Source organism: Pseudochaenichthys georgianus, chromosome 11, assembly GCF_902827115.2.
Source record: "Pseudochaenichthys georgianus chromosome 11, fPseGeo1.2, whole genome shotgun sequence".
Lineage (NCBI taxonomy): Eukaryota > Metazoa > Chordata > Actinopteri > Perciformes > Channichthyidae > Pseudochaenichthys > Pseudochaenichthys georgianus.
In genome coordinates this window covers 11,153,321-11,164,279 of record NC_047513.1, presented here as the reverse complement: position 1 = coordinate 11,164,279, position 10,959 = coordinate 11,153,321, and the positions used below count along the sequence as shown (strand labels likewise).

The following is a 10,959-nucleotide window of genomic DNA, read 5'->3' as shown; positions in this document are numbered from 1 at the left end:
AATAGTGGTAAGTTGTTTTACAGTTCAGTGTACATTAATTTAACAACATAAGGCTTTAGCTTTAGGAAACATTCCTTTGATTAGGAAACACTCCTTTAGGAAAGGAAAGCAGAAAAGGTTGTCCCACAATACCTTGCGGCCGCGACATTAACCTGGACACAACATTCGGCCGTTCACGGAAACAACCGACAGTGACCGAGAACTAAATATCATGAAAGTTACGGTGCTTATTAAACATTTTACAAGTTATATTGTAACTTGCCCAAGGGATTGCTTTTGAACGTTCAACACTATAATAATCAAAAGACAAAATATGAATGTCACTTTATAACTGTAAAATTATCAAATAAAGTCAACATTTCTCAGTCTTTACGGAGTTGAGGGTTCTTAAACGTTATCAAACACGTTTGATTGGTGATATACACAGTGGTAGATTGTGGCCTAACAAGTTTATAATAAATACAATTGTATTTACTTAAAAATATATTCATACAATCATCCAACCCAGTCTCACGGCATTTCGTGTTCACCAACACGATTTGTAATCTATTGATTCGTGTTCACCAACACGATTTGCCCCTTTTTTTCGTGTTGCACAGCACGATTTTAAAAGCAATGTATTTCTACTGGTAACGTGTTTCGTGCCTGCAGGCTGCAGCACGTCTTTTTCTCCGGTCGGGTCGAGGAAGACCGGAAGCTGTGTGGTTCATAAAAACATGTTCTTACTCAATATCAAGCCACAGTTATTGCTTTTATTTGAAATCGTATAATTTCAGACTTTTGTTGCCGTCTGTGAGGGAAATAAACGGGGCTCAGAGCCTCAGGATACTGAAATCTGTATTTTTTAAATCTTTTTTTCCTTCTAATTTGTTATGCTTTTCAAAATAACACACTGTTATTTACTCACCAATAACACTCAATTATCCTTGCTTTTATTTATTGGTTTAATTCCATAATCTCTGGCTTTTTTGGCGTCCGTCAGGAACTGAATTTCAAAATAAAAAAAAACGGAAACAGACGTAGGCATTTCGAACGATTACCCAAGATCCTCAGCTATGGCTTTAAGCCCGCTTATTGGATGTTTTAGCCGCAATGCATGCTGGGATTTGGTGTTTATATGATATAAAATCCGGAAAACATTTTAAAAGAATAAAATAATACTTAATTCCGAGTGTTCTTGCTTTTCTCTTTGAAAGTCATCACATAACGGCATTGTAATACACGGTTCGGCTGCATTGTATATTACAGATCTGCCGTAGTTCTTTATTTATAGAGCCCTGATGAGAAGACCTTTGGAAAAACTGGAAGAAATGGCGCCGAAACTGAATACTTGACGTGGATCATAAATATATCAACAATTAAACAACATCTTCAATTTCTCTTCACACAATACGTCTCCTTGCAGTATCAACACTAATTCGGCTGACTTTTACATTTGATCTAATTCACAGATAGGTTAAATTTACACCATAACGGTGCACAGCTGATATAAAAGGACTGTAGTTTTTAAAGATATTACTGATTTTCTTTGAATGTAAGAATGTAAATACTGAGTCTGAAATAGTATAGCAATATGCTGTAAAATTATGTGAAAGCATGAATAAAACGTGTCCTACACTAATAATACAAAGTTATTATGGCTGTGTGTACCTTGTGTGCACCGCCTAGTGGTTAAAGCACGTTATTGAATTATTGTTTTTATGTGTTATAATTAGTGCTGTCAAAATTATCGCGTTAACGGCGGTAATTAATTTTTTGAATTAATTGCGTTAAAATATTTAACGCATTTAACGCATGTGCAGAATGGCCCGCCCCATACGTGCCACCAGTGGCAGCGCCAGGGTATGGCTGGGGTAGGCTACACCCATACCAAGAAATGGCTTAGCCCCACCATGAAAAATGATGTTAAAGAAAGCAAAATAAAGTCTGCCAACTCGCGCGGAGTAAATTGCACAGACAGCAGTTAGTAAGATTGATTTCAGTAGCCACGGTTTTGAAAACTTTTGTCACATAGTGATCGTCTTCTCAATAGAACATCTTTGATAACGGCGTGGTGTTGTTGCAGGAAGTCCCGACGGAGAATACTCTTGCTGTAGTACAGGGCAGAGCCATATGATAGTAATAATATGGCTCTGGTACAGGGGTACACATAACTGGTACGCAGGTTATGTGCGTAATCTGAAATGCGTACCGTCACTTGTGTCACAAAGCGCATTTGCGTACCGACGTACTTGTGAAGCTTTTCCAGAAGGCGGTTAGATCACCGGACGACAGAGTCGGTCTCCGTGTGCACAGACAGGGCTGCTGTTAACGTCGGTCTGTACAACGGAACTGTGCCAAAACTACGCCAACCGGCTGCGGAGGGAGACTCCCCCCATCACTGGAGAACTGCGCTAAAACAGCTGAGCACAACGTTCACACTCTGTGGTCACGAAGTACTCCACTAGCGCGCCCCCCCCCCCCCCCCTCTGTCGACTTTCCTGAAGTACTCCCCCGTTGATAGAAATCAACACGTAATGAATTAAGACCCCACGGTTTGATGATTGATAGGTGTGTGGGTTGTCTTTCATTTTGACATGCAGAAAAATGTTATAATAAACATACATACTGTATGTTAAATGGATATATCCGCCTGCTTTCATTTATCTTTCCATTCCCACAACAATATACATAAATAAATGGCATATTTTGGACATAGTTCGAATGGTGATTAATCATGATTAATTAATTTTTAAACTGTGATTAATCTGATTAAAAATGTTAATCGTTTGACAGCCCTAGTTATAATATAACACATAAAAACAATAATGTACTTGTTAATATTTTTTTCATCAAATATTATTTGAATACAAATATGAAGAGTACATACTTTCATAGGGGGAAAGTAGAAGGTCTGTGATAGAAATATAGAATATAAAAAATCAAGAAGATACTATAAGTGATCTCTACAATAAAACAGTTTAGTGCAGGATGTACACAGATATTAATAGGAGGAGGTGCAAAACAGAAAAACGAATTAACCTTTATTTAAACATTAAATAACAGATTAAGGTCTTCTTTTAAATAAGAAAAAAACGTTGGGGGTATCTATCTACAGATAAATATTAAGCCTGACAAAGTACTTAACGTCTAATATATTGCTTTCCTGCAATGTCAACTATGTTGAAGCACTTATTTTAACTGATATTATGTGAATTATACTCTTATGTATGTAGATAGCATAAGAAATGTGCAGAATATGAATATGTTTAATGGTGGAGGTACACACATATTGATAGATGTCTTGTAATGCACTGTTGAGGAACCTGTGACCCAAGTGTTTCATTCATTGCATAACTACACCGTAGTTGTGTGTATGATATGTCAATAAACCTTTGAAAATCTTGAAATATTGAAAGGGATGTGCAAAATAGCCATAATATACAGTCTTTAATTAACTATTAGTAGAGAATAACGAGTAATGAATATACTTTATTACTCGTTTCCATTCATGTCAATTGCAGATACATGTTTAGTCTTCTCAAGCACCAACAATCAAATATCTCTCCTGGTTGTTGGCACTTGACAATCACCTTCCCTGAATTTTACTCAGGTGTAACTAAAGTCTGATTTAAGGGTTGTTTATATTTCACATAATTAATCAGAATCTGCAAAGTAACTCAAATAAATGCAGTGGAGTAAAAATACCAGGTTAACCTCTGAATTGTAGTGGAGTAGAATTACAAAGTAACAATGAGCTGTCATGTGGGTATATATTAATGCTGCGCATTATGGACACAAGCGATTTTCACCCATTTATTAATTATATGTTTTACATTTGATAACACCAATGTGTTTAATACTGGCAACTTCTAATTGTGGGAAAAACGAATACGTTCAGTAGAGACGTCCCATAGAACATTTTGCGAAACACAATAGCCAGCATGTGTAGTTCTGGGGGGGTGTTCGATTCCAGTTTTGGATAGTCTGGCGTGGTTTCGTTCCATTCCATTCCACAGCTGTTTGACGCTCTGCTTAACCTTACGGGGACTGTAGTCCTAAACGATAGCTGGGGATTATGGGTAGTGTAGTGTCTTCGGCCATCCTAAACTCAGAAATGTTGACAATCGCAATGATGCTCGAAATGTCCCTTATAGGCCTACGTCTGTTTCCGGTTATTTTTATTTTGAAATTCAGTTACTGACGGACGCCAAAAAAGCCCGAGATTATGGAATTAAACCAATAAATAAAAGCAAGGATAATTGTGTGTTATTGGTGAGTAAATAACAGTGTGTTATTTTGAAAAGAATAACGAATTAGAAGGAAAAAAATATTTAAAAATACAGATATCCGTATTCTGAGGCTCTGAGCCCCATTTATTGTCTGAGCCCCATTTATTTTCCTCACAGACGGCAACAAAAGTCCGAAATTATACGATTTAAAATAAAAGCAATAATTGTGGCTTGATATTGAGTAAGAACATGTGTTTATGAACCACACAGCTTCCGGTCTCCCACGACCCGACCGGAGAAAAAGACGTGCTGCAGGCAGTAGAAATACATTGCTTTTAAAATCGTGCTGTGCAACACTAAAAAAAAGGGGCAAATCGTGTTGGTGAACACGAATCAATAGATTAAAAATCGTGTTGGTGAACACGAAATGCCGTGAGACTGGGTTGAATCATCCGTATTAGGATTCATCTGGATTAATACATGTGAGCAACAACAAGTTTCAATTTACGTTTATACTTAAATTACAACCTAATGAATAATATATTTTTCACTGTTGTCCAGGTTCATAAATCATAAAACAGCACCATAAAAACCACTATTCATTAACTCGCTGACGTTTCCCTCAGACGTCATGGAGTAGTGGTTAGGAAAAGACGATAGGAGCTTTGTTTTAGTATAATATTAGTTTCAATTCGAGTACCGAAAAATCAACGTTTTAATTCTGCTAAAAGACAGAGACTGTAGTACTGTATGTAATGTTTCATCTAGATAGGTAAAATATCAATTTAGATTCATGTTATTTAACTTTATGCAGATCATTTACTGCTTTTTATTTATAACCCTGGAAATATTTTTGATTTAGATTTTGAGAATATATTCAAGGTAAAGTTTAACAACACATGAACATCACACATGGATTTACTCTAACATTAGTGATAAGAGAGAACTTTGCGGTTTACCATTAAAATGTTCATGCTATGGTTATTGGTACCAATCTTGATTAACAAATATAAAACTAGGATGAATCTTTTGTGAATTAAAGTGAATGAGGTTCCTTTTATATAATATTTTAGAGAAAGGGAATCAGAAGACATACCACTTTTAAAATACACACATTCATCTTTATTATTTAAAATGTTGAAACCATCGACAAAGCAAAAACAGGTAGATGTTGAAACATGTCCTGAGAGCCAGAGAGCAGACTGAGAGCAGTGAGAGAGAGGAAGCAGAGTCCCAGTGAGTCAGCTCAGGACTGGGAACACTGGTCTCTCCTCAGTGTCTCTGAGAGCGGAGTCTGGGAGCCCTGGGTGGCCTCACAGGTCACAGAGCGCGCCTTCCTCCACTGGTCTGCAGGGAGCCTCAGGGTGCTGCTCCAGCTGTAGTGGGCGTCCTTCTCCAGCACCCCGGGGCTCCTGCTCTCCTCCCAGCTGCTGCTGCTGCTGCTGCCGTCCACCTTCCAGGCCAGACTCCAGTCTGAGGGGAAGCCCTTGTTGGCCAGGCACATGAGCGTGGCCTTCCCCTGCTGCAGCTCTTCTGTGGAGGGGGGCAGCACCGTCAGGGTGGGACGGACATCACCTAGGATACACCAATCAGATTTGAGGACAGGGAGCACACAGCTGTCAATCAACCAGCAGACACTGGGACACCTTTACTGTGAGAGCGTTTCTCCTTTAAGGACTTTCTGTCAGATGTTGGTTCTGCTCCATCAGTCTCTCACTCACACATTGTTTCACTTCCCTTCAAGAAGCCTCTCATGCAAATCAGCACAGAGACACTTCACACAGAATCACCTGAAATATGTCAGACTACACTGGGAATAAAGTACAACATTAGGACACATTTTAAGTAGTTGTTGTTCAAATCATCCAAAACCTGAACTCTACAAACCATTATTCAATTATTTAGTAGATAAATGAACAAATACAGGAAATGGAGCAATCAATTGTGCTCAATGTGAATCTCAATCACAGATTTACAAACTTTAGAATAATGTCTGAAATAATTCAACACGTTTTTTAATATCCATCGTTATCTTTACTCTGTTCAACTGTTTATAAAAAACTGTATTCGTAATTTATTTGAGAACAGAAGGGAGAACCGAGATGGAAAAATAAGAATAAGTTAAGGAAAAATGAGCAGTTTCATATTTTCACATTCCAAGCTGTTTAAATGACATTATGTTTGGAATGTGTAAAGACATTTCAAGAAAAGCTTCTCCGACTTAAGCTCAAAGATGAAGAGAAATACAAAAGTGAATACTAATATACTTAAAAGTTACAATTAAAAAAAATCTATCTCTCAAATATTCCAACACAGAATTAAAACGTCTCTTAACATCATATTTAGTTTTTGTGCAGAAACTTACTTCCAACATCCAGTCTGGTTCCTCCTCCAAAAGTCAACCACAGTGATACAAAGTCATTGAGCCGCCGTACAAAAAGCTCTCGCTGTAGAGACACGGCTCTCTGACTTTGACTCACTGAACTAAACCTACCAGCCCTCAAGATGCTACTTCACCATTAAAGGAGGAAATAAGGATGTATTTTCTGTTCAATGTTTAACTCTCATGAAAACATTTAAAAGTGTTTTGCTGGAGTAAAGTTAGCCTCTCAGTGCAAAATATTTGAGAAGAATGTATACAATGACATGGAGAGGCAACTATTTATCTTTGCTAAATAAAAAGTACAACAAAAGAGAAATTTCTCTTATAAATGAACATTTGACTTACTTCCAACATCCAGTCTGGTTCCTCCACCGAACGTGTACCACAGTGATACAAAGTCATTGAGCCGCCGTACAAAAACCTCTCACTGTAGAGACACGGCTCTCTGACTTTGACACAAACAAACTCACCAAACACATCCACAGTTTACCCAGTTTATATAATAACTGCTTACATTTTTTAAAACAAATTCACAAAAAAAGTATTGAATCTTTTTGTGTGAGCTGTTATACATTTAAAAAGCAAAATACAAATATTGAATGAAGTACATATAATCACGCAATTTCTAAAGAAAAACTCTCTAATCAAACGGGCAAAATGTAAATCAATGTCATTTTATAAAGCTTTATTTTAGATTGTGGTGGAGGAAGAGAGTTTTGATTTGAGTGAGAGTGAATTATATGAAATTGAAAAATACTTTTTGGAAAGAACAAGTGAGCCCTGACCCCTGACCCATTCCGGACGGCAGTGCCCTTGAGCAGGGCACCGAACCCCCATGTGATCCCTGGCACATGTTCCTGTATGTTCCTATGTACTTGTAGTCATTTCATTTAATTTCAAACCTTTATTTATACAGATAAATTCCATTGAGATCATTGATCTCTTTTTCAAGGGAGACCTGCTCAAGTAGTTCCACATGAAACATAAAAACATAAACAGAACAACAAAAGGACATCAGACAGCATCATTTACATAACTATCCACATAAACAGGTACCAATAGCTTCCGATTGATTAGTATCCAACCGAGCTTTAAAAACATTTAGTGGCACCAGATTGTTCAGTTTCCATTTAATTTGCAGACTATTCCAAGACAGAGGAGCTGCGCATCTAATAGCTGTCTTCCCTAAGTCCTAGCAGTTGGCACATTTAATAAAACCACAGCATTCGATCTCAGGCAGTAGACACTTACAATTTTCTGTAAGATGGAAGTTTCCCTAACATGGCTTTGTATATAAAAATGTACCAGTGACTGAGCCTCCGTACAGTTAGCGAAGGCAAACCAGCCCTTGCATACAGGGTACAGTGATGGGTTAATGCTTTACAGTTTGTCACAAATCTCAGTGCGCTGTGATACGCAGCATCTAACTTGACCAGGCAATGGGCAGGTGCATTCATATACATCAGATCCCCATAGTCCAGCACAGGTACAAAGGTCACAGTGACTAGCCTTTTCCTGGCCTCAAGCGAGAAACAGGACTTGTTTCTGATAAAGAACCCTAGCCTAACCCTCAGCCTTTTAAGCAGGTTATTGACATGAAGTTTAAAAGAGAGACAATCATCAAGCCAGATACCAAGGTATTTGTAACAGGCAACAACTTCAAGTTTTGTTCCTTGCGTAGTTACAATATCTAAAACAGGCTCTGGTCTCTTTTTTGCTTTTGAAAAGAGCATTACCTTGGTTTTATCCACATTTAAAAGAAGCTTTAATTCAGAGAGCTGAGTCTGAATAGTGTTAAAAACAGCCTGTAATTTAACAACAGCCTCTTTAATGGAGGGACCTGCACAATACATCACAGTATCATCCGCATAAAAATGTAAAGTAGCTTCATCCACATTATCACCTACGCTGTTAATATATATGGAGAATAAAAGTGGTCCTAAAACAGAACCTTGTGGTACACCATTAGACATGTTTAACCACTCAGAAGACAGTCCATCTAAATGAACACATTGGGACCTTTCAGAGAGGTAGTTCACAAACCACCCCACTGCAAGGCTGGATAGGCCAATACTGAGTAGCCTCTGCTTTAAGATGCAATGATCGACGGTATCAAACGCTTTGGAAAGGTCAATAAACAGAGCTGCACAACTCTGCTTATTATCTAAAATAGTAGTAATGTCATTCACCACTTTCATTGTGGCAGTGATGGTGCTGTGTTTCTTTCTGAAGCCTGACTGATGTTTAGACAGGATGTCATTTGTACATAAAAACTCCTTTACCTGTTCACTCAAAGGAGTAGTAGTGTGTGTGTGTGTGTGTGTGTGTGTGTGTGTGTGTGTGTGTGTGTGTGTGCGCGTGTGTGCGTGTGTGTGTGTGTGTGTGTGTGTGTGTGTGTGTGTGTGTGTGTGTGTGTGTGTGTGTGTGTGTGTGTGTGTGTGTGTGTGTGAAAACAGAAAACAGAGAGGAAACAGAATTTTCCCCAGGGGAGGTCCATCTTCCTTATCTTCTTCCTCGTGATCAATAATCCAGGTATAATCTTTTCCATAGAGAGACACTTTGCATCAGCAGCACCATGCTCCAGTGCTCTGGGAGCTTCTTTTTTGAACAGTGTTCACTTCTGTCTAACTGGAGTGACTCCCAAAGATCAAAAGACCAGACTTCAAATCAAAGGTTCCTTCACTTTAAAGTCTGTAGTGAGGTAAATCCAGCAAGCCCTGATCATGAGACGTTCCTGACCTCCTAGTGATACAGCCCTGTAGGAGGTCAGAGATAAAGGAGGCTGTCTGACCATGCAGAGCTCTAAAAGGGATCCCAAGTATCTTAAACTGGATTCTCTATTTAATGTGGAGCCATGAATACAAACCAAGCTGTTACATGAGAGCTTTTCAAAGAGCCGGTCAAAGTTGATGTAACAGTCCTTTGGACATTTCAGTGAGTGATGGCTGTGAAAGTAAAGAAGAAATGGAGAGACACAGTTTAAATGGACAAATCAATCTGTAAATGATCATCTCCAGCTTAGCTTGAAGCACATTGGGATTCAACTTAACAAATAATGTAAACGGTAAACAACAGATGTGAATCCAACACTTCATGCTGCTCAACAGTCTGATCTAAAGTGTTCGCCCTATTTCAGACAGTACATTTGAACAGATGAGGAAAAAGGAGCATCTGAGAATTTTAATAATACAACTTTATGGAGATGAAAGAAAAGCATCAGCATCTCAGCTATCTTCTCTGAGTATATTCATCATACAATTATATTCCCCACCAATGATATTCATCTTTACATCATATAAAACTGCCTTGTTTCATCTTAATGACCATAATGTGATCAGCCGTTAAAGACATCATTCTGTCTGATGCCACTCTCCTTTTAGATTTACAAAAAGGATGAATTGCCGACATCAGACTTTACATTTTTGTCAAAATGAATCATGTAAATTAAAGTAGCTACTGTATAAGAAAACTTGCAACGCTGGATTTGTATTCTGGTGTGAAACCTTTTAACAATCTGTATCAATAACCTTTGTTTCTTTCACGTGTGCTAAACAACATATATTTCTACACTTTAAAATATTCTCACCAACAGGCTCAACTTGCTGCTTTGTGTGAACCAAATGAACTTGTATTCGACATAGTCATCTTTGAGAGCCCATTATGGAGTGAAACATGAAACAGTGAATGCTGTCAGCACTGAGGGGGAACACCATGCTGTTTGAGGACAGCTACACTTCACTGACTCTGTGTGTTTGCATATGGGTCCTGCCTCTCTGCTCCCAGACGTTAAGAGGCCAGAGGTGATCAGCGGCTGTCCAGACCTTTCAGAGCCACTGACACGCCGGCAGCACAATGATGATGTCACTGACTCTACTGCTGGCCACCCTGGGGCTCCTTGTTCAGGGTGAGACTCTCTTCTGAACACGTTGCTTCAGGATGCAACCAGGTTCCCCAACATGATGATCTGCTGTGATGGAGAAGCACTGAGACAAGCAGCATGCACCTTCTTCCATCTGGTCTCCATGTTAAAGAGAGGATGCTCTTCTGTTTGGGTGTTGATCATCTTTCTCCACGCTGTTTGTCTCAATAACCCTTCTGCTGTTTTCATGTTTTCCAGGTTCATCAGGAGAAGTCCTCCTGACTCAGTCTCCTGGATCTCTGTCTGTTGTTCCAGGACAGACTCTTTCTATCAAATGCACAGCCAGTACAAGTGTTCGTAGCAACCTTAACTGGTACCTTCAGAAACCTGGAGAAGCTCCTAAACTCTTGGTTTATTCTGCTACAACTCTTCAGTCTGGAGTTTCAAATCGTTTCAGTGGAAGTGGATCTGGGACTGTCTTCACTCTGACCGTCACTGGAGTTCAG

At 38.8% G+C, this 10,959-nt stretch overlaps 1 gene segment (V, D, J or C); it reads right to left on the bottom strand.

The window, feature by feature from the left end:
* Window positions 1-5,310: 5,310 nt before the first annotated feature.
* Window positions 5,311-6,663, bottom strand: LOC117455497 (Ig kappa-b4 chain C region-like). The segment is given in 2 exon segments: window positions 5,311-5,786; window positions 6,577-6,663. A coding segment is annotated over 1 exon segment (258 nt).
* Between the last annotated feature and the right edge of the window lie 4,296 nt (window positions 6,664-10,959).